This window comes from Dromiciops gliroides, chromosome 1 (assembly GCF_019393635.1).
Source record: "Dromiciops gliroides isolate mDroGli1 chromosome 1, mDroGli1.pri, whole genome shotgun sequence".
In the NCBI taxonomy this organism is placed as follows: Eukaryota; Metazoa; Chordata; class Mammalia; order Microbiotheria; family Microbiotheriidae; genus Dromiciops; species Dromiciops gliroides.
In genome coordinates this window covers 172,135,816-172,160,061 of record NC_057861.1, presented here as the reverse complement: position 1 = coordinate 172,160,061, position 24,246 = coordinate 172,135,816, and the positions used below count along the sequence as shown (strand labels likewise).

At 39.1% G+C, this 24,246-nt stretch overlaps 1 protein-coding gene across 5 annotated transcripts in view; it reads right to left on the bottom strand.

The window, feature by feature from the left end:
* GCNT2 (glucosaminyl (N-acetyl) transferase 2 (I blood group)) overlaps window positions 1-24,246 on the bottom strand; it is a 132,451-nt gene that overhangs the window by 45,995 nt on the left and 62,210 nt on the right. The window contains exon 1 of one of the 5 annotated variants that reach the window (XM_043965934.1): window positions 1,002-2,374. The exons of the other annotated variants lie outside the window; for them this stretch is intronic. Coding sequence (XP_043821869.1) covers window positions 1,002-1,926 — 925 coding nt within the window. The 5' untranslated portion in view covers window positions 1,927-2,374. Of the gene's footprint in view, window positions 1-1,001; window positions 2,375-24,246 lie in introns of those variants that run through there. 5 annotated transcript variants of the gene reach the window in all.

The following is a 24,246-nucleotide window of genomic DNA, read 5'->3' as shown; positions in this document are numbered from 1 at the left end:
TAGGGCTTTAAGGTTTATAAAGCACTACATATCTATTGGCTCATTTGATTCTTAAAACAATCCAGGGAATCCATCAGGTTCTATTACTATGCCAATGTTACAGAAGAGAAATTGGGGCTAAGAAAGGAAAAAAGATCAGATCTGCATCTGGCAGAGAGACCTTGGGCACTTTACCTCTAAGCCTCAACTCCTCATCTATAAAATGGGACGACAAGGGTTGAACTAGATGGGTTCTAAGATTAGTTTTAGCCCTAAACCTATGATTCTATAATCAGTGGAGGGTATCTGCACACCCTGCCATCTATAAATTCATGAAATCATAGGTCCTGAGAGAAACAATATTTTTGGAGATCTCCAAAAGAAGTTTCAAAAAGGCCTTGATTGATGGCAGTATCAATAATATAAGACTAAATAAATGAGCTCTTCCCCCAAATGATCAAAATACAAGCCCTTCTTCTGTTACTTAAAAACAATTATTGTTATGATTATAAAATAATGAGAAAGATTTTCTTGTGTGACTGGTAACCTTACTTATAAAAAAATTGTAAAGAGTTCCATTTTTTTTTCTGGGCAATAGAAGCAGCACAGAATGTCCCAATATGATTGACTTTTTTGGACCAAACATAGAGGTGGAATTTTAAGTTCACATTTGCTGAAAACATTAATCTTACTAATTTATAATCAAAACTCCTTAAAAGAAAGTAACTTTGGGAACTTTAAATAGTTATAATAGCCTTGAAAAGTACTACTATCAAGTTTGACCTGTACAAGTCTATCACATATCTCTAAGGATTTTTTCTTCTTAGTTACATGTCATATATAAACCTCTAGAACGGATACCTAGTCATATAACATATAAACATATAAAATCATGCTTATGATGTCTTGGGAGCTGGAAGATTTTTCCTCCTTACGTTTTCTAAAGGCATCAATTATTCTGATGGCTAAAACACCACAGAAATCAGTCTGGTCTGCATGCAGAACTAAGAAATCACACGTACCAGAGATCCGATTGAGTGTCACCCAGAAATGCTCATCAGGACTGTAGGTGTCCTTAGACCAGTCCAGTAAATCAGTGGCCCGAGGGTCTTGGAAAACAAAGTTGACAAACTCCCTAGTGAGGGCAACATACGCCGAGCCAAAGTAAATTACTAGTTGATGGGGAGGTAAGGATTTTAAAGCACTGGTTTTTTGCATATATGAGGCCCGAGGACCCATATGTTCTTTGAAGACATATTTAGTCCTTTCAATAGCATGTGCAGGAGGCAGCACCCCTGGGGTGATATTTTTCCCTTTAAATCTTTTCAAATGCTGGACTATTTCCTTATTGGTTTTCAGAGGGAAATCTTGCCCACAAGTGTTAATAATGTACTTCCACTGAACCTTAGAGGCTACAAGGTCTTTCATGCAGTTCAGGTCAGCCCGGAGCCTGGATATTCCACCGTAGACAACTGGCTCCATCTTGGAGGTAAGGAAAGCATTGGGGAAACAGCTCACCAACCACTGAACAGCATCTTTAAACTCAGCTGTTGTCTTCTCATCCACGTGAATACAGTAAACATTTTGGGGCATGTAAATTGCCCTGAAGAGTCTCTCAAAGGTTTCAAAATCCTTATGTATGACCATTGCATACGCCAAAGGAAACTGGGCTTCTTCTTTCGACAGGGGAGCTGTTATGTAGTGACTTTGGAGCAAGTAGTCTTGGCAAGAGACTCTTCCAAATGAAGGCACTAATACTTTCTGCCACATAAATGTTGGCCTCCCCTCTATGACGGCATTACAGGACTGAGAAAGAGAATATCGCTCATTAGATACATTTAACCGCTGATAATTCTTTGGCTGATGGAGTTGGTGGTTGTACAGTAGGACAAACAAAGCCACGCTCAGCAAGGGAATGGCAAAAAAATAATACCTCCCAAAGTTCATTCTTTTGATTCCTCAGGGGGGGAAAAAGAATCCCTCTCCAGGGACTGTGAAATGATCGGTTCCGGAAACCGTAAGTCACCCAGCCTCCAACTTACTTTTCTGAAAGATCTTGAACTGGGATAGCTTCTCAGCTGTGTCTGCTTGTCCAACCTCCAAAGAAGACATGTGGTTTAATTACGAGTTGCTCTTGGATTCTGTCTCCAGTCCATCCCCCCCCCCCCCCCGGCTTCGGCATCAGAAAGCAAAGCTTTCCTCTCTTTACGTGCGGTGTGTGCTCTGAGCCTTCAGCTCCCTCGGTGTGGTAACCCGGCTATAAACAGCGAGCTAAGCTCAGCCCAACCCATTCGGGCCCAGCCCTCTGTTAGCTTTTGATTTGCATATGAAAGCGTGGGGTTGATCTTAGCAAATTTCTTTAGGGTCGAGTAGGAGACCTTTCTTTTGTAGGAGCTTTTTGTTTCTGGGGATTCACCGTTACCACCTACTCCCGTTCACCAAGCTATTTATTCTGCTTTCTCGGATCCTCCTACCCTTGTCCCACCCACTTAGCTCATCCAGTTTAACACCTCTTTCTTTCAGCACCTGCAAAAGTGCAAAAGTTGTGGCAACTGTTCTCATAAATTCGGTCAGCAATCTGTTCCTCTTTTTTTTTCCTCCTGACTCCTAGCCACTTCTTACTCATTTAAATGGTATCTTTGCCTTCTGGATACTATCGTAGGTAGGCAGGGAATATGCACCTGCACTCTGGACTATATTCACAGTAACCTCATGCAAAAAATTCAGGAAGAATTTCATGGGTCCATGGGGAGGCGGGGGGGGGGGGGGGGGTGGCGGGGTGTTCCCAGCCTTTTAGTGGAAGGCTGGGCTTTGCAGTAGTAGGCTTTGCAAATACATCCTCTACTGGAGTGGAGAAAATCCAGTGTTTGGAGAGGTTTGGGTTTTTTTGTTTTGGAACCTAGTGTTTTCATTTGGAATTTCTAACAACAAACACTAAGAACTGTGATTCGTGGAGTACAGATTAGCTCCTGTCAGTCAGTTAATAAAGGTTTATTACGTACCTATTATGTGTCAGGCACTATGCTATGCACTGGAATATGATGGGGAGATGATTACTCAAGAGGCTACCACTTTATCCTGTACAGGTTATGGGGGATGGGCCCTTTGAAAAGCAGAGGTTTGGAAATCTCTTCGTTTTTATGCTTTTGGAATTTCTCATAAAATTTACTATGAGAGCCTTGAATTGAGTGTCTTAGAATTCACCTACTCTCTTTCTCCCTACTCTCCCTTCCTCTTTCCTTCAAAGAAATACAAAGCGCCCATAGTAACTTGAATTAGCAGTGATTTTAGGAGGAAAGACAACCTACCAGATCTGCTGGTAGCAAAGGGATCTCAAACTTTCTTGCTGCTGTATTAAAAAACCCTTTTATTTTCTCCTAAAACCATGTCCACCGTTAAGCATCATAGTAAATGGACCTGAAGTCAGGATGATCTGAGTTTGAATCCTGGGTCAGATACTTACTTAGCTGTCTGACCCTAGAAAAATCACAGTCTGCCTCCCTTCAGTTTCCTCATCTGTAAAATGAAGATGATAATAGCACCTGCCTCACTGGGTTGTTGTAAGATTACCTGAGATGAGTTCACATATGTAAGAGTACTTTGCAAACCTTAATGTGCTATATGAATGTTAAGTATTATTATTGTTTATTATTAAATGAACAGAGATATCCTTATCTGTGATCCTGTAATTTTGTATGGGGGCAGCTAGGGAGCCTAGTGGTTAAAGTGCCTAGCATAGAGTCAGGAAGACCTGTCTTAGACATTTACTAGCTAGCTGTGTGACTCTGGGCAAGTCACTTAACCATGTTTGCCTCAGTTTCCTCATCTGCAAAATGAGCTAGAGAAGGAAATGTTAAACCACTCCAGTATTTTTACCAAGAAAACCCCAAATTTGGTCACAAAGAGTTGGACATGACTGAAAAAATGACTGAACAGCAGCAAAAAAAAAAAATTGTATCCCTTCTGCAGGAGTTCTTCCTTACAGTGATACATTCTATAAGTGCCTATAATATTTAGACAGTTCTTACAATAGGCAGTATTTCTCAATCTCTTTTTAAAAAAAAATTTCCTGTAGCTATTTGGCAGATCTGGTGAAGCCTATGAACCTTTTATGAGAAGAATGTTTTTAAATGAAGAAAATAAAATACATATGAGTAGGGTTACAAAGAAAATCAATTATATTGCTTTTATATTTTCAATTGTATTGAAATTCACTTATGAAAATATTAAGCACTAAGTATCAAATTAAATATAAAAATATTTTTAAAACAAGTTGATGGATCACAAGTTAAGAACCTTTCCAAGGGGATCTTCAACTTTATTTATTTTCATGTCTTCATCCTTCATTTTCATGGGATTTTTTTAGATTTTCAGAAATTTTGGCTTATTTCACTTCATTGGATCCTCTCAATAATTCTGTGGCATAGGTGGGGCTGGTATTATCCCTATTTCACAGCCGAAGAAACTGAAATATCAGAGATTCAATAATAGCCTGAATGGGGCCTGAAAGGATTTTAGAGATCATTTAGCCCAACTCCCTCATTTTGTTAATGAAAAGGCTGAGGCCCAGAAAGGTCAGGCTACAGGGAATGAACTAAGTAGGCCTCCTGAAAGTGGCCCTAAAAGCTCATGAGTTCCAAATACCTTGTTACTGGAAGAAATTGAAGCCCCTTGAAGATGGGTGATTTGTCCAAGTTGCCCAAGATACAACCAGTTGGTATTAGAATTGGGACAATGATAAAAGTCTTTTGTTCTCTTATGCAACTGGAATTTTGAACAAGAAAATGGAACTTTACGTGGGGGTGGGAGGGTGGGGGAGGGTGGAAGGAGGGAGTTGCTGGTAGAACCTGTAGCTTCATCACTGGATGGAACTACCTGATGTGGAATTTCCCTCAAACCAAGAATAAAGCAGCTGCTCTAACCTCCCTCCCCACCATTGCTTCTTCCCACTTAGTTCCTTCCTCTAAGTACTTCTTGTTTTTGCTTATTTCCTCTTAGTATCTATAAAGAGCAGCTAAGGGGTACAGTGTATGAAGTCTTGAGCCTGGAGTTTGGAAGACTCATCTTCTGAGTTCAAATCTGGGCTCAGACACTTACTAGCTGTGTGACCTTGGGCAAGTCACTTAACCCTGTTTGCCTCAATTTTTTCATCTGCAAATGAACTGGATAAAGAAATGGCAAACCTCTCCAGTATCTTTGCCAAGAAAACCCCAAATGGGGTTAGGAAAAGTCAGACACTACTGAAAATGGCTGAAGAACAACAACATAAAGGGTTACTCTAACCTTAGAAAGTTGCTTGGGACAACAATAGTTTAAGACTGGTTCAGTCATATAAACAGGACTTGAACCCAGGTCTTCCTGAATCTGAAGCCAGCTCACTAACCTTTAATAAGATACAGTTTTCATTGTTACTATTGAGAAAAAAGGGGTTTGGGGGATTGTTGAAGAGAAGAAAATGTAGATCTAGCACCAGGCCTGTGGGCTCCCAATCCACAGGGCAATGTCACTCTGGTGTCTTATCTGTTTCCCAGGCAACAGAACATACAATAAAATCTAATCAGTATTGATTTGGCAGGCAAAGCCTCAAGTTCTGTTTGAAAAATGCCCTGGTCTAAGTGTTTTCTCCTATTGTACCATCAGAGCTGTACTATGAAATCTTTTTCTTCCCCAATCCCACAGGGAAAAAGAGAAAAAAAAAATCCTTTCCTTCCCAAAGGCTTTAGAAGTGGATTTTTTGCTGCCTTTTCTTCCATCTTCTCCTTGCTCCTCAGGATCAGCTCAAATAGAGTGGAAATTAGGGTTCTGGTGAAGAAAGAGTTGAGCAGTCTACTCTTGCTTTCACTTCTCCCTTCCTGCCTCACAAACATCCTCTTCATTTGCTGACATTTTAGGGAAAATGTACAGTGGGCAAAAGAGATGTAGGAAGGAAGAAGGAAGAAGAGAGGCAAGGACTTTTAGTGCAGTCCTAGTCTACATTTTTCTTTTGTTTGCCTTCAATTGTGCTTCTACAGTAGAGAATCTTGGTGATTTGCCAATGAGGACATGCTCAACAAACCATCTAAATGTGAATGATTCAGTCAAAGTAGAATTGTAAATAGGGTATTTTGCAGCATTCTTTGTAGACTTTCAGATTTACAGTAGCAGTTCAAGAAAAAAAAAAATTTTTTTAACCTGACTGGGCCTTTAAAAATGATTTCGATGAGCAGCAGCAGCAGAACATTTCGCTGATAGAAAGAATCATGATGATGTGAAGCCTTTTAAGCAGATGGCTGAACCCTGGGAATGTTTGGCCAGTATCCATGGTAACCAGGGTTGAATGGGCATTTTCTTCCAGCAAATGAAAGAGTAGGTTAAGTTATTAATTTCCTACTAGAGCTTTAGTTGATGCGAGTGGCTCAAATATGTTTTAAGGACCAATATATTGAATAATGCACATCATGTAGCCATTTTTTCCTGCCACACCCTGACTATCCCTGTCCCATTGCAAATTTAAAAGCAGCTCATCATTCAATGGACCAAGAATGACATAAGAATAAAATCCTAGGAGCTGTGCATACCCTTTGATCCAGCAGTACCACTGCTAAGTTTATATCCCATAGACATCCCAAAAGAGAAAAAAGATCTATTTGTACAAAAATATTTCTAGCAACTCTTTTTGTGGTGGCTAAGAATTGGCAATCAAAGGAATGCCCATCAACTGAGGAATGGCTAAACAAAGCTGTGGGATGTAATGGTGATGGAATATTATTGTGCTATAAGAAATGACAAACAGGATGATTTCAGAAAGTTCTGAAGAGACTTATTAACTGATGTATAGGGAAGAGAACAGAACCAAGAGAATATTGTTCAGAGAGACAGCAGTATTATTTGATGAAGAATTGTGAATGACTTAATTATTCTCCCAAAGGACCATTGATGAAACATACTATCCACCTCCAAAGAAAGAACTGATATGATTGAACACAGACTGAAGCATAATATTTTTCACTTTCTTTCATTTTTTTCTTTTGCTCAAGTTTTCTTATACAAAGTGACTAATATGATAATGTTTTACATAATCATACATGTATAACCTATATCTGATTGCTTACTACCTCAGGAAAGGGTGAGGGGAAGGAGGGAATGAGGGATAAAAATTGGAACCCTAAACTATAAATAAAAATGTTTATTACTTAAAAAAAAAAGAAAAACAGAATACCTAATGTTAACTATTAACTGTTGGTCCAGCTTGGTCCTATAGAGACACATATGCATTGTTTCCTGTCTTCTTTTCACAATGACTTGATACTCATTCAGTTGTGGGGAAACTCCCACAATCCCACACCATATGTTGGGACCTTAGCAGTAAATGAGGATACAAATGGAGCTAAAAGGGACAAGTAGTGACTTTTACTCTTATTGTCACCACTCTATTATTGTGAGAACCAACTAAAAGGTAGTTTTTTTTTCTGCCTCTGTTCTCTATTCCTTCAATTTATCCCTCATACCATTACCATACTCATGTGATTTATATGTAGACCTTAGTATGTCCCTATAAAGATCAAAACTCTTTAAAGACTCCATAATGCCTATAAAATTAAGTTCCCATTTCTTTGCCCTCCACAAGGGATCAGGGCCCTCTACAATATGACACCATCTGATTTTCCTACCTTAGCTTATACTATTTCTCCTGGGCCCCATGCTTTTGCTGCATAAGGTCACAGATCTAGAACTGAAGGGAACTCAGAGGCCATCTAATCTAACCCTTTATTACACAAGACAAAACTGAGGCTCCAGAAGTTTAATTGACTTGACTATCACCTCATCAGCATTAGGATTTGAATTTAGGTCTTCACATTCCAGAGCCAAGGCTCTTTCTATTGCCTCACACTGTTTCTAGCACTGGGAATTTTCACCCTCTACTTTCTACATTTTGAATTCCTACCTAGCCTTTAAATCTCAACTCAACTTCCTTCAGGAAGTCTTCCTTGTTTTTCTCAAATAGGGCCTTCCCCTCCCAAACCAATACCTTTCTGTTAGTAAATTGGGCCATCTTTTGTCTCAAGTATTACCTAGCCCTTAGTCACTGAATGGGTGTGGCCTCAGACAGACCAAGACTTGGGAAAGACCTTAATTTAGTCACCTACTGCATCCTGGACCATCTCCAATTATCTTGACCTTCTGGCCCCTGAACTTAGATGACTTTGGAGGAGAGAGTGAGGTTGATGATGACTTTTCCCTCCTCTGCCTCAAATTAATCCAATTCACTCACAAGTTAAGACATCACCCTCAAGATACTACCCTTATGATGCCATTGTTCCTCTTCTAGAACAAATGATGAACAACAACACTTGACAATAACCTTCATTACTCTTTCATACACTTTTCATATGCCGGATATGCTATAAGCAAAAACTTTCAAATAATTAAAGATGTCCAAAACAATTAGAGTAAAACTGCCTCTGGAAATAGTGGGGTTTTCCTCACAGCAAGTCTCCAAGCATAAGCTAGATGACCACTTGTCAAGCAAGTTGTAGAGAAGATTCTTGCTTGGCTATGGTTGGGTTAAATGACATGTGAAGTTCCTTACAACTCCAAGTTCTGGGATTGTAGGATTTTGTACTCTAGTACTTTATTTATTTTGGTGAGGCAATTGGTGTTAAGTGACTTGCCTAGGGTCACACAGCTGGTAAGTGTCAAGTGTCTGAGGCTGGATTTGAACTCAGGCCCTCCTGAATCCAAGGCCAGTGCTCTATCCACTGCACCACCTAGCTGCCCCACTCTAGTTATTTCTATGTCATCTCCCTCCACTACACTGGAAACTCCATGAAGTAGGAGAATGTATCTTTACTAAACCACGGATCTTCCTGATCCCCTAATACATTACCCAACATAAAGTAGATATTAAATGTATATTGAATTGAATTGTATAAACTTGAAGACTGGTTAGATTGGAGGCATTTGAAACCTGGGTCTGCCAATTACTACCTGTTTATATTCAGGCAAATCACTTAAATGTTCTGGGCTTCAGATTCCTTATTTATAAAAGGAGGGGGCTATGCTAGATGACCCCTAAAGGTCCCTTCTAGTCCTAAATCTATGATCAAATGATATTCTAAATTGCTGTCCTTTCCTTTTAGCTCCAGGAACCAGGAAACCACTGTGCTGCACAATTCAGTTTTCTTAGAAGCAGTACAGGGTAGTGGACTGGATAACTGAATCAAGATTCAGATTCTGACTCTGTGACAACACCTATGTAATTTAAGCAGGTCATTTAAGGGCAATTTTCTCATCTGTAATTTTATTAGTGTTGTGGTTGTTGTTATTTTTACAAGGGATTAAAATAAATAGTTAAGTTCTAAGGTCCGTTCCAACCATAATCCTATGATATTGCTTTGAACCCCTTCCTCCCTTACTCTCTTTTGGTTCTAATTCTTAAGCAAATAGTTACCCAGAAGAAATAGATTTGGGGAACTATCAAGGTAGTTGAAAAGGAGTAGCAAGGAACATGTGACCTAGTACCTTTATGGAGGTACTTCATTAGAGCCCCTTGAAATGTGTACTCCTCATATTGTGCTGCCTTGCATTTATAGTGTTTTGCTATTAGAATACATCTATCCTGGGGCAGCTAGGTGGTGCAGTGGATAGAGCACAGGCCCTGGATTCAGGAGGACCTGAGTTCAAATTTGGCCTCAGACACTTAACAATTACTAGCTGTGTGACCCTAGGCAAGTTACTTAACCCCAATTGCCTCACCAAAAAAAAAAAAATACATCTATCCCTTTCCCACACCACAACCCTATAAACATTTGAAGAATACTGTTATTTCTCTAGGCTAAACATTCCAAGTTCCTTCAACTAGTTCTATGACATGATTTCCAGAACCTTAACTATCCTCATTGCCCTCTGTACTTTCCAGACTATGATGAGGCAAAATAGTTGAGGAACAGCTCTTTTTTCTCTGTTATCTGTTAATGTAGACCCTGGACAAATGAGGTATCAACATATGTTTTAGGACTACTTTCCTTATTCCCATTCTGACACCTCTCAGGAGTTTCTACTGGGTCCTGTTCAAGGAGGTTGTCACTCCTGGACTTTTCTGAGTGGGAGAAAAAGACTGACATGGGTCTGGATCCAATGGCCTGATCTTTGAGGAAGTGGTTTATCTTTGTTAGAAGATTAGTATCCCTGGTGGTAACAGATGGCCTGATAGCTAGCAACAATTTAAGTTCTTTCTTTATAGTTATATATGTATATATATATATATATAGTTATATATAGTTTATAGCAGAGATTGTCAGGTTTTCACAGACTAGGTTCAGAACAGAATATAATAACCTGTAATGAGCTAAGCTTGGGCCAACATTCTTCTAGCAGCTGTCAGACACTACAACCATAATGGCTGAGATACCTCAGGGAAGCAAGGGTACAGGTGAATAGAAATCTAGAAGCAGCCTCTTAAGTGCTACAGTTCGCTCCACGCTTTTGATCAGCTACCACCGGGTGTGTAGAAAAAATTAGACCAGAGCTATTGCAATCAGCATCAAGAAAGAGTCAGATGGCTGTAATGTTGGCTCTGTTTGTTTCTATAACTGGGACCTATTTATTGGATCTTTCATTCCCAAGAGTTCTATGACAACATCCAGGATCTCATCCTTAACTGATCCTGTGTGTGAATTGGTGTCCTTCCTCTGGGACAAAATCTGTAACATTAACATAGGGGAGAGTGTTGCATCTTTGTTTTTCCTGAGAGAGCAGGAACCCAAAGAGGGGAGTTCTGGTGGTCTTTGTTGTCAATCTGTAGATAGTCCAGGAGTCAGGACACTGGCCTGAGATGGTCAGTCTTTTTCCAGGCTAGGCTAATGATTCTATTCTGAGACTGACTTTGGCTCTTTCCCTGTCTCCCTTTTCACCTGTTGAAGAAGATAGATAGCACCCTCTCAAAATGAGTAAAACTCTACCTCCAGGGTTTCCTGTGACTGCTGGGGCACAATTCATGTCCCTGGGCCAACATTTTATGTACAAGAGTGTCAGCATCACTGTATTTTCTGTTTATCCCTGTGTGTTTTTAGAAACCAAAGGGCCACAAATGCATAACTATTCAACTCATATAAGTCACCCAACACAAAAGCAAAAATCACTGACTAGCTAGTGCAACTCCTTCTCACCGACAGCTCCCATCTCATATAACTCATTAGAATTGTGTAAGATCCTTTTCTTTACAGTTATCTATTTTTATTGCTGAATCAACTCATCTTTCATAATTATCCCCAACTGTGTTCCCTCCCCAGCAAGAAACAGCTTCCTAGAGTGGTCTGGCCCTGTTTCAGAAGCATGATAGATCTAGTGGCAAGAATTTGTGAGAGCTTTTCTTTTCTCCCTCTTGTACTACCGTGAAAGATTCACTTTCCCCCCAAAATGTGTGTGGACTAGAGATGTGAAGTAAGAGAGAGAGGCACAGAGGATCAAATGCAAATACGGTCTTTGGAGAATATTCATTCTCTATGGCAGTGAATGTAGGCAGTGATGGAGATTTGAAAAATTCTAATGTGCAACCAAAACAGCATCTCTGTAATCTCAGAGGATGGAAGTGGAGAAGAAGGAATGTGAACAATGGAGGTTGTTGGGAAATAGGAAGCAAGAAGATGATGAAGACAATCCATGGGAAAATATCACTCAAAGGATGCCTCAGGGTATTGGGGTTCCCCATTTTATTGCTGTTGAGTTGTTTCAGTCATGTCCAACTCTTCATAACCCCATTTCAGGTTTTCTTGGCAAAGATACTGGGGTAGTTTGCCATTTCCTTCTCTAGCTCAGTTTACAGATGAGGAAATTTAAGCAAACAGGATTAAATGACTTGCCCAGGGTCACACAGCTAGTATCTGAGAGCAGATGTGAATTCAGGTGGATGAGTCTTCCTGACTCCAGGCATGATATTCTATCCACTGCACCACCTAGCTGCCATACATTTAGCAAAAGAATTGGAAACTATTAATAATTATGAAAAAGAATGCTTTAAATCATTAATAATAAGAAAACTGTCAATCAAAACAACCCTGGGGGGCAGCTAGGTGGCGCAGTGGATAGAGCACCGGCCCTGGAGTCAGGAGGACCTGAGTTCAAATCTGGCCTCAGACACTTAATACTTACTAGCTGTGTGACCCTGGGCAAGTCACTTAACCCCAATTGCCTCAACAAAAAAAACAGAAAACAAAAAACAAACAAAAAAACAACTCTGGGTTTCACGTCATGCCCAACAAATTGACAAAGATGACTAAAGACAGGAATAGCCATTGTTGACAGGGTTATGGAAACACACACAAAAAAATACATTGTCAATAAAGCTGTGAATCAGTACAACTATTCTGGAAAGAAGTTTGGAATTAGGCAAAATAAAGTGTTTAAAATGTCATTTTTTAATTTTTATTTTTTTTAGTGAGGTAGTTGGGGTTAAGTGACTTGCCCAAGGTCACACAGCTAGTAAGTGTTAAGTGTCTGAGGCCGGATTTGAACTCAGGTACCCCTGACTCCAGGGCTGGTGCTCTATCCACTGCACCACCTAGCTGCTCCTAAAATGTCATTTTGACCCAGAGATTACACTCCTAGTTACATATCCCAAGAATTTCATAAATTTTAAAGAAAGGCTCCATAAACAACAAATAGCAGCCCTTTTGGTAGTAAAGAATTGGACACAAAGTAGATGCTCATCGTTTGAGGAAATAGATAAACAAATGATGGTACATGAATTCAGTAAAATACTTCTATGCTTTATAAAATGATGGAAATATGGAAAAACGTGTATCAGCTGATGCAAAGTGAAGTGAGCAGAGTCAAGAAAACAGGATACATGAGTATGCTAATAGATGAAAATCTAGGTCATATAAAAACTAAAGATATCAGTAAAATCTATATTTCTCTCTCTCTCTCTCTCTCTCTCTCTCTCTCTGGTTTACTCAAAGAGGAAAGGCTGATTTGGAGTTCTGTGAATAGAGTCCAAAGCTGCTACTGAGTCAGGGTTTGGAAGGCTTTGAGTATAGCAATTTTGATCTGAGTGAGAAGGAATTTTCTGTCCAGGCAAAAGAGGAATTTGCTTCCTCAGTGATCAAAGAAAGTAAGAGAAATGACTAAGTCCAGCTTTGTTTTGGGGAAAGTAAGCTAGCAAGCATTAACAGAGTCCCAACATCTGGGAGTCGAGGAACTGGAAGGTTTCAAGGGCAGGAATAGACTGATCAATAATTATTCAAGATAATATGCCTGTAATTTCCAGACAAGGCTAATGTATGAATTTATTTTGTTTGATTATACATTTTATGAGGAAGGACTTTGAGTTGGGAGGGAGAGTTGATATGGAGTGTGAGGGAGTAATGCTAGTGACGCATTAAAAAAAAGAAAAGAAAAGTGTCAATGAAACATTTTAAAAATATGAACAAAAAAAAGTCATAAGGAAGTTCACAAGGGGATCCAGGCAAGGAGGACAATGTTAGTACTGCGACATTAAGTTTAATAGGGACTGGGATTGGATTGATTTCATCAATGTAGGGAACTCCGAGCTGATGAAACTCCCTCTTATCAAAGTAGCTTGGCACATTGTCTGTAATGAATTGTCTTAGAAAGCTGTTTAGAACCCTTAGAGTTGTAGTGACGTGCTCAAGGTCACACAGATAGATGCCTAAGAGGTAGGACATGAATTTACTTCTCCCTAACTTGGAAGCTAGCTCCCTATTGACCATGTCATGTTGTCTTATTAATTTTAATATTCATACTTTTAAAAGCAAACTGTAAAGAACGGATACTCACAGTTTCATATATAATTCTCTTCTTTTGTTTTTTGTATATCAAAATATTAATATTTATTTGTTGTTGTTTGTTCAATTCACAATAAAATTTTAAAAGGTGACTAACTTATTTTGTGTATAGTTTGACCCCCTCAGTCCCTCATACTATGATGTAATAATTTGTCCACTTTGGCTGACTATGCGTGTGCTATAGTGAGTGCTGTGGGAAGGATTACTGTAGGACAAATGAAAGACATTGGGTTTTGAGAGGAGAGAATTTCCCCTTTTCCCTCGGGTTGGTTTCAGCAAAAAAATTATTCAAGCAAGTGGAAAGACAGCTTGCTAGGGAACTTCCTGTTAGGGAAATGCTCTCAAAGCCACATTTTGTCCCAGCTCACCAAACTCTTCCCAAGTCACGGAGCCCTCAAAACATCAATCCTTAATGAGTTGAAAGAGAAGATCACCTATCAAATGACACTGATGCATCTCTCAGGCCTTTGTCCTTATTCCTATTACTTGGTTATCACTTCAGGTTTGACAAAGGAAAGGGAATAAGCATTTATATAGTGTCTACTGTGTCCCAGATACTGTTTTATGATATTATCTCATTTAATCTTTCTGACAACCCTTCGAGATAGATGCTCTTATTGTCTCCATTTTACACGTAAGGAAACAGACAAACTGTGACATGCCCAGGGTTCATGTTGCCAGTGTCTGAAGTCAGATTGGAAACTCAGGTCTTCCTGACTGTGCCTCCTATCTCTGAAAGGCCATTCCTTCAAGAAAGGTTAGGTTTTAATGTACATACATACATATACATATATGTGCATGCATGTGTATATATACATAGAGGAAGATGGAATAGATGGGATATTTGTATGTGCACACATATGTGTATACATGTAAACATATATACATATATATTCTACCCCCAATTACATGTTAAACCTATTTTTAAACATTTTTTTACTTTAATGTTTTGGGTTCCAAATTCTCCCCCCACCCCATGGTAACCAATCAGATATAGGTTGTACATATGCAATCATGTAAAACATTTCCATATAGTCATTTTATATAAGAAGACTCAAATGAAAGAAAGTGAAAAATATCATGCTTCAGTCTATATTCAAATAATCCACCTCTGGAGCTGGATAGTATAGTTAATCTTTAGTTCTTTTGTATTGTCTTGGATCATTGTCTTGCTGAGAATAGCTAAGTCATTTACAATTCTTAATCAAACAATATTGCTATTACTGTGTACAACATTCTCCTGGTTCTGTTCGTTTCATTATACATCAGTTTGTGTAAGTCCAGGTTTTTCTTAAATCATCCTGGCTTGTCATTTCTTATAGCACAATAATATTCCAACACAATCATATACCACAGCTTGTTTAGCCATTCCCCAGTTGATGGGCATGAGGTGTTAGCTTTTTTCACAAGTGCTGTACCTGCAATTTGGCTACCTTCTGCCATTGAATGATGGTGTTGTACAGATAGAGCTATTATGAAACAATCAATAAACATTTACTAAGTGCCTATTATTAAGTATGCCTATATGACAGGTACTAGGCTAGGCAGATGGAGATACAAAGACAAAAGAAATAGCCCTTGACCAGTAGGAGCTTACATGTTAATGGAAGAAACAGCATACAGCCATTTAAATAAATAAAAATGTAGGGACAGGCATAGAGACTAGATGTGTAATTTTGGTGCTAATAGGAAATTCCAGGGTAGCTATTTCCCTCTTCCAATGCAAGTTAACATGCTCTCTGCTATTTAGTTTTTTTGTTTTGTTTTGTTTTGTTTTTAGTGAGGCAATTGGGGTTAAGTGACTTGCCCAGGGTCACACAGCTAGTAAGTGTTAAGTGTCTGAGGCTGGATTTGAACTCAGGTACTCCTGACTCAAGGGCCGGTGCTCTATCCACTGCGCCATCTAGCTGCCCCTCTGCTATTTAGTTTTCAAGATTTTCCTACAGCACTGAGGTGAAGTAAAACTGTCCAGGGTCATAAAGTGTGTATATGTCAAAGGTAGGCTATGAACTCAGTTCTCCTGGGTTTCAGGGTCAGCTCTCTAGCCCACCACACTTCTCCAAAATGCACAGTAAATATGATACAAGGTAATTTTATGGCAAGGAATCAGGAAAGGCCTCTGGTAGGAGGTTGTACTTGAGTTGGGCTTTGAAGGGAGCAAGGAATTCTGAGTTGAAGGTGAGGAGAGAGTAAATGCCAGGCATGGGTAACAGCTTAAGCAAAGACAAAGAGGTTGGAGATGGAATGTTGCATGTGAGGGATGGCAAGGAGGCTAGTTTGACTGGATTGTATATCGTGTGTGTGTGTGTGTGTGTGTGTGTGTGTGTGTGTGTGTGTGTGTGAAATTAGGTGTCTGTTGTATTACAAAGGTAGGCTGGATCCAGAAGATGAAGGCTATTAAATGCCAAATGAAGAAATTTGTATTTGTTTCCAGATGCAAGAGGGAGTTAGTGGAGCTTTCTGAACAAGGAAGTTCAATGGTCAGAATTGTCCTTGGGGAGAGGCTTGATGTAAGAATAGTCCAGATGGGAAATGATGACTAACTGAACTGGGGTGGTGGTCCTGTGAGTGGAAAGAGGGAGGTGGTTTTGAGAGAGAGGTTCACTGATTGACAATGAGAGGTGAGGGAAAGTGAGGAGTGTAAGATGACCTGAGGCTACAAAACTGAATGACTAGAATGATGTAGATACACTCAACAGAAATAGGGAATTTGGGAAGGGGGCTAAATTTGGGGGCAAAGACAATGAAGTCTGTTTTGTACATATTAAATGAGATGAAACTGATATGCAGTTGGAAATGTCCAATTAGCAATTGGGAACTGTGGATTGAAGCTAAAAATGAGAAGAGGGATATGTGGATCTGGGAGTATTCTGTATAGAGATGGTAATTGAACAGGGGCTGCTGGTAAGATTAGCAAAAGAAAAAGCATAGTTGGAGAAGAGAGCCCAGCACAGAGTTTTGAAGTACACCATTAGAAAGGGAAATGAGGGTGATGCAGGAAAGACATGAGAAAAAAGTCAACAGCTTGAAAAGTCAAATGGAAAAGGAGGTACAAAAGTTCTCTGATGAAAATAATTGCCTAAGAATTAGGATTGAACAAATGGAAGCCAGTGACTTTATGAGAAACCAAGACACAATAAAGCAAATCCAAATGAATAAAAAAATAGAGGGCAATGTGAAATATCTTCTGGGAAAAACTGCCAACCTGGAAAATAGGTCTAGGAGAGATAATTTAAAAATTATTGGTCTACCTGAAAATCATGATCAAGGAAAGAGCTTAGACACCATCTTCCAAGATATTCTCAGGGGAAATTGCCCTGAAATTCTAGAAGAAGCTAAAATAGAAATTGAAAGAATTCACCGATCACCTCCAGAAAGAGATCCCCAAAAGAAAACTCCTAGGAATATTATAGCCAAATTCCAGAGCTCTCAGGTCAAGGAGAAAATATTGCAAGCTGACAAAAAGAAAGAATTCAAGTACTGTGGAGCCCCAGTCAGGATAGCACAAGATCTAGAAGCTTCTACATTAAAGGACCAGAGGGCATGGAATATGATATTCCAAAGGGCAAAGGAAATGGGATTACAACCAAGAATCACCTACCCAGCAAAATTCAGCATTATCTTTCAGCGGAAAAAATGGGACTTTAATGAAAAAGAAGACTTTCAGATATTTGTGATGAAAAGACCTGAACTGAATGACAAATCTGACTTTCAAATCCAAGACCCTAGAGAACCATAAAAAAAAAAAAAATTGGAGCTGGGGGACATACCTGGGGTTGTACAGGGAGTGACTGTCTTGTGTCTGAGGCCAGGTTTTAGCTGGGATCCCCCTGGGTCCAGGGGTGATGATTTGTCCACTGTGTCACTTAGCTAGATGATAACATCTTTAGGGTTAAATTAAGGGGTGAAGGGAATTCATTGGGGGAGGTGGAAGGGCAGAAGTGAAATCCTACATGAAAGTAACAGGAAAAGGCTTATGGAGTGGGGGAAGAGATGGGAGAGGAGCAGGGCAGTAAATGAGTTTTACACTCATCAGAAAAGGCTCAAAGATCTTAAACTCATCAGAGCTGCCTCAAGGAGGGACTAATAGACACACCCAACTGGGTGGAGTAATCTATTTAATCTGGGCAGTAAATGAGCCTAACACTCATCAAAATTGGCTCAAAGACCTCAATCTCATTAGAATTGGCTCAAGGAGGGAATAATGTACACACTCAATTGAGTGGGGAAATCTCTATAACCCTGCAGGAAAATAGGAGGGGAAAGGGATAAAGAGAGAGGGGAAAAAGAAGGAAGGGCAGAGTGGGGGAGGGGACAGACAGAAGCAAATCCCTTTTGAAGAGTGATAGGATGAAAGAAGATGGATAATAGAATAAATATCATGGGGAAGGGAATAGGATGGAAGGGAAACTGTTAACAATAGTAAGCATGAAAAAGAGAAAAGGGGAAAAAATTGTACAAAAAATATTTATAGCAACTCTTGGTGGAAGCTAAGAACTGAGAATCAAGGGAATGTCCATCAATTGAGGAATGATAGGAAAAGCCATGTTATATGATTGTAGTCGAATGGACTTGTGCTACAGGAAATAACAAACAGGATGATCCCTGAAAAACCTTGAAAGACTAATGAACATCGATGTATAGTGAAGTGAAGTACACCATTAGAGGGTGATAAAAGAATGATGGATAAGCAAAAAAGAAAAAAAAAAAACACTAGGGGAAGGCCATACAAAGATTAAGAAGAGAGGAGAGGAGGACAGAGGAGGGGAGGGGAGGGAAGAGGAGACAAGAGACAGAGACAAAGAGACAGAGACAGTGCAACAAAAACCTAGCAAGGAGAGAGTATCCTGGAGGAGAGGGTAGTCAGCAGTCTCAAATATTAAGGTAATAAAGAGATCACTGTTAACTTGTTTCATTTTTAAAAAATAAACTTTTATTGGGGGCAGCTAGGTGGTGCAGTAAATAGAACCCCGGCCCTGGATTCAGGAGGACCTGAGTTCAAATCCAGCCTCAGACACTTAACACTTACTAGCTGTGTGACCCTGGGCAAGTCACTTAACCCCCGTTGCCCTGCAAAAAATTTTAAAAAATAAACTTTTATTATTATCTTTTGTTTTTACACCACTCCTATATCTTTTCTCTTTCCATTTGCAGAGAGCTCTCCCATATACATACATACACACAAAGAATTTTTAAAAGAAAAAGAGAAAGAGAAGAAAAACAGCAAAACTTATCAACACGTTAAACAAATCTGACAATGTTTTATATCCATGGATCCCCTAACTCTGCAAAGAAGTTGGGAGAGGTATCTTCTCACATCAAATCTTTAGGATCCAGATGACGATGATGATGGGTAGTAGTAGTAATAGTAATTTTATGACATTAACATATGGTTGTTTTGTGTTTTGTTGTTCTTTTATTTGCATTGTAATTATAGTGTATATTGTTTTCTTGGCTCTGTTTACTTCAGTTTGCATCTGTTCATGTTAAACTTCTCCATGCTTCTCTATATTAATCATATTCATTATTTTTTACAGCACAGTAATATTCCGTTACATTCATGTACTACATTTTGTTGAGCCATTCCCCAGTCAATGAGTATCTACTTTGTTTCCAATTCTTTGGTATCACAAAAAGTGCTACTACAATCATTTTGGTATATTGCATGTATTTATACACACATATATGCATGCATGTATACATATATGTCTGTATATGTGTATGTACATACACACAATTTTTAACAGGATTGTTAAATAGTTAACTCTTTCTGCTTGTGGGTCATTATAATAGTTAGCTTTTTAACTATGTCATAGAAAAGCCCATTATTTCCTAGAGTTTGGATAATTTGTGAGATAAAGGTTATACAGAACCAAAAAAGGATAAAAAGTCATGTTGGTACCTGGATAGTTCACACAAAGCTGAACTGTTCTTCTGTTTAAGTTATTCATGTAACTGCGGCTTTATCTGCTACTTTTGAGCTAAACTCTTGCAAATACCTCCCATTGCTCAGTGATTTTGAATTCTAATCCTGCCTTCTGAGAAGTCCTCCCAGATTATTGATCTACCACAGAATGAAACACAGTAAAAGTTTTAAGTAGCACCAGCTGAGGCCAAGACTCAATGGGTCTACACTACACTACAGTGCAAGATTACTTTCCCCAGTTTGTTTGATTAAATAGGTTGCCTGTGGTAGAAAACTGGGATGAGAAAAGCCAGACTACCCAAGTCTACATGTTTACACCTTCATGTCATACAAATCTTATGCTTCTCTCAGCACATGCCCCTAAGTGGATGAAACATGGGAACAAGAAGAAAATGATTAACATCCATGGGTGGCTTTAACAAGGAACACAGCCCTCTCCCTTCTTTGCAGAGGTGGGACACTATGGATGTGGAAGACTGCACATATTGTCAGACTTGATTTATGTGTTGGCTAGTTTTGCTGAACTGCAGTTTTGTTCTTTCTTATTCTTTGTTACAAAGGATGGCTCTCTGAATGGTGGATAGATATACTGGGAAATTAACCTATTGAAAACAAAAGCTATTGATAAAAAATTAAAACAAAATAAAACACTGGAATTGGGTATGTTTAGCTAGAAGGGATCTTAGGATAATAGAGTTAGAGCCAGATGGAATATTATAAATCATTTACACCAACCAAATCATTTTACAGAAAGGCAATAAGGAGCAGATCCCCTTTCCCCTCTATTCCCCAATAAAGACAATAATAAATATTTCAGCAATAATATTTCCTTTGTATCTCCTATGGGAAAATTGTAAGAAAATAATTAATAATCAATTTCTGGGGGGGGGGGCAGAGATCACTTTCTCAGTCCTTTTGCCCCCTTTCCTGCCCCAGCCACTTCAGAAAGCCCAGTTCTCCTTAAGAAACTTCATCAAGTCTTATCTGGGACAAACCCAAGGAAACAAAAAGAATGGAGATTCTTTCGTCTAGATGGGTGAAAGACTATAAAGTTCATTTTAATGTCAACCACCTCCAAGTCATGTCAACCAATAGAATTGAATGGTGCTAACCAACTAGATTTGTTTGATACAGAATGATCCAGTTAGCTTTGATCAATGGATGATGACCCACCTCTATCAAAAGAGGATAAAAACCCGTGGAAAATGCCACACAAGGGTTTCTGGGGCATCTTTTGAGTATTCTGGGGTTTCTCTTGATTCTTGGGGAACACATGGTCCCTTGTCTTTCTTGCTGTCTCTTTTGGGTCTTCTTGAGACCAAGTGCCGTCTCTCTGGGAGATGGCATAGGTCTTTGGGGGCTTTTCTCATGCTTGGGCAAACTGGCATGCTGAAGCTCTCTCCCTGCTTTCTCTACCATATGGCCAGAGATCATGAGAAATTAGGGAGACACGGAGTCAATTCTTTACTGGCATAATATTGATAAATTAATATATGTTTGTCCCAAACTGGTGTCAATAGCAATTTATTTTTAAACACACACACATACACACACACACACACACACACACACACACACACAAATCACACACTTTTTGGTCTCAGTCTCCAACAGTACTCCTTATCCAGCAACCCAAGGAGATACACTGGAGACATATGTGCAGAGAGAAATAAACAAGTTAAAGTTAGTTTAATCATACCCCTAGACCTCAGCCTCTTTGGGCAACTGTGAATTAGTCTGGAATGTGGGGGAAAGAGGAATGTCTCCTGTGTGTACAAAACAGGGCTCCTTTTCTAGAATTTCTAAGTGCACCTATATAATTTGTACCTTTCCCCTCCCCTTCCAGCAGGTTACCCATAGGTGAGGATTTAGCAGGGTGAAGGACTCTCCTCAGCCCCCTCCCTTATCACCTACATATATACACACAAAGACATATAAACACAGACACACACAGACACACACACACAGATACACACACACACACACACACATCATCCAACCCCAGCCAGATTGAAAACAGTCCAGGCAAAAGAAAATAGAATATAGTTTAGAATTATGAGAATTAAGAAAAGATCTAAATGGTTTCACCTCCCAGTCTAACTAAAATATTCTCTTTATTTACCCATGACCTAATCCAAAAGACCTAGACAATTAATTTTTTCATGGCCATGTGAATATATTTATATACACACATATACACATGTGTATGTATGTGTATGTATATATATATATATATATATATACACATACATACATATATACATATATATATATTTTTTTTCTACCCAGGGCCTAAATTTCCACAAAGATTATTTCCTTACACAGAATTTGTTATTACCTTGCACGTAAAATGAGGGGGGTTAGAGGTTATTCTAATGTTCCATCTGGCTCGTAATCTATGATCCTATTTATCTCTTTTCCAAGATAAATATTCCCAGTGCTTTTGACCAATGCAAACACTTGATAAGTTGGTTTTCCTTTGTATATTTTCAAATCTTCTCCTGATTCTTCCTCTGTATCTGCTGCTCTCAATGTACTCTCAGTGTACTGTCTAAACTGTGGTACCTCGAACCAGACATGATTGTCCATATGTGATCTGATCTGCTGCTGGTCCAGTGGGATTATTAGCTCTCTTGCCCTGAACACTACATTCTCACCTGGAGTACTGAAATACTATCCTAATTAGTCTCCCTGCATCCAGTTTCTTTCCTCTCCAATCCATCCTCCACCCAGCATGTTTGGATATGCCAAACATATATGTCTGATGACATTACTCCTCTACTTAAAAAGCTCCACTGGCTCCCTATTGTCTCAAGAATAAAATATACAAACTCCCCTATTTGGCATTCAAAGGCCTTCCCAGCATGGCTCTAATGGCTCTAGCCTACCTCTCCAGGTTTATTGAACATTACATTTTCTCATGCACTTTACTTTCCAGGCAAATTGTCCTGTTGGTTATTCCTAGTACAAGACATTCCATTGCTTGTCTCCTTTCTTTTGCTCAGGTTGCCTCCCCCTAGCACACTGTAACAATTGGAATGATGCCACCTGCTGGAGAGTTACTGTAGGAAAGCTCCGCCATGAGGAAAAGCCTCATGGCTTGCCCTCAGATGCCTTCTCCTCATGCCGGAACTTTCCTACAGTAACTCTCCAGCAGATGGTGTCATTCCAATCATTACTATATGTGTGTGTGTGTGTGTGTGTGTGTGTGTGTGTGTGTGTGTATAGGGTTTTTTTTTGTGTGTGTGAGGCAATTGGGGTTAAGTGACTTGCCCAGGGTCACACAGCTAATAAGTGTTAAGTGTCTGAGGCCAGATTTGAACTCAGGTCCTCCTGAATCCAGGACCAGTGTTCTATCCACTGAGCCACCTAGCTGCCCCTATATATATATATCTTCACCTCAGAATCCCTAATTTCCTTCATTACTCTGCTCAAATTCTACCTCCTACATAAGACCTATCTTGATCCTCCCAGTTGCTAGTACTCTCATCCTTAGAAATTACTTAGTATTTTTATAGTGGTATTTGTGTATATACATATGCATATGTATATGTACATATCCACACACCCAAATATATGTATATGTGTATATATATATATGTGTGTGTAGATAATAGATATAGAGTATTTTTTTTGGCAGTTAGGTGACATAATGGATAGAATGCCAGGCTCCTCTTCCTGAGTTCAAATCTGGCTTTAGACATTAGCTGTGTGACCCTGGGCAAGTCATTTAATCCAGTTTGCCTTAGTTTCCTCATCTGTAAAATGAGCTAGAGAGGGAAAGGGCAAATCACTCCAGTATCTTTGCCAAGAAAACTCCAAATGGAGTCACAAAGAGTCAGACATGACTGAAAAATGACTAAATAAAACAGTAGTTTTATATATTGCATTTACTTTATATTTATGTACATATATATTATTTGCTTATCTGTGTGAATGTGGTAATACCCCAATGGAATATAAGCTCCTTGAGGACAAGGACTGTTTCATTTTTGTATTTGTGTCCCCACTGCCTAGACAGTACCTGACATGTGATAGGTACTTAATAGTGAATATCAATGAAGCCTCAATGAATATCAGTGAATATCAATGAAACACAACAGCCAAGCTGCCACATTAAGCTAGCATTACACTGACATTCTGGGGCCTTTGTGTGTGTGTGACTTGCTTTGCAGTTGTACTTATATGGCTGACTTTTTTTAAAACCTAGGGATGGGATTTTGCATTTATCACTATTAAATGTCATCAAGTTGGGTCAGCCCAGTGATATGACTCCTGCAAGTGTGGATGGATCAGTGCTGGAGAACTTTCCTACCAATAAGAATGACTGAGGAGGAATATATGTATGTGTGTGTGTGTGTATATATATATATATACATACATACATACATACATACATACACACACACACACATATATATATGTATGTTTGTGTATATATATATGTACGTATGTATGTATGTTTGTATATATATGTGAGTGTGTGTGTGTGTGTGTGTATATATATATATATATATATCTCAAACAAGGAGTATAGGGAATTGGGAGCATGTCATT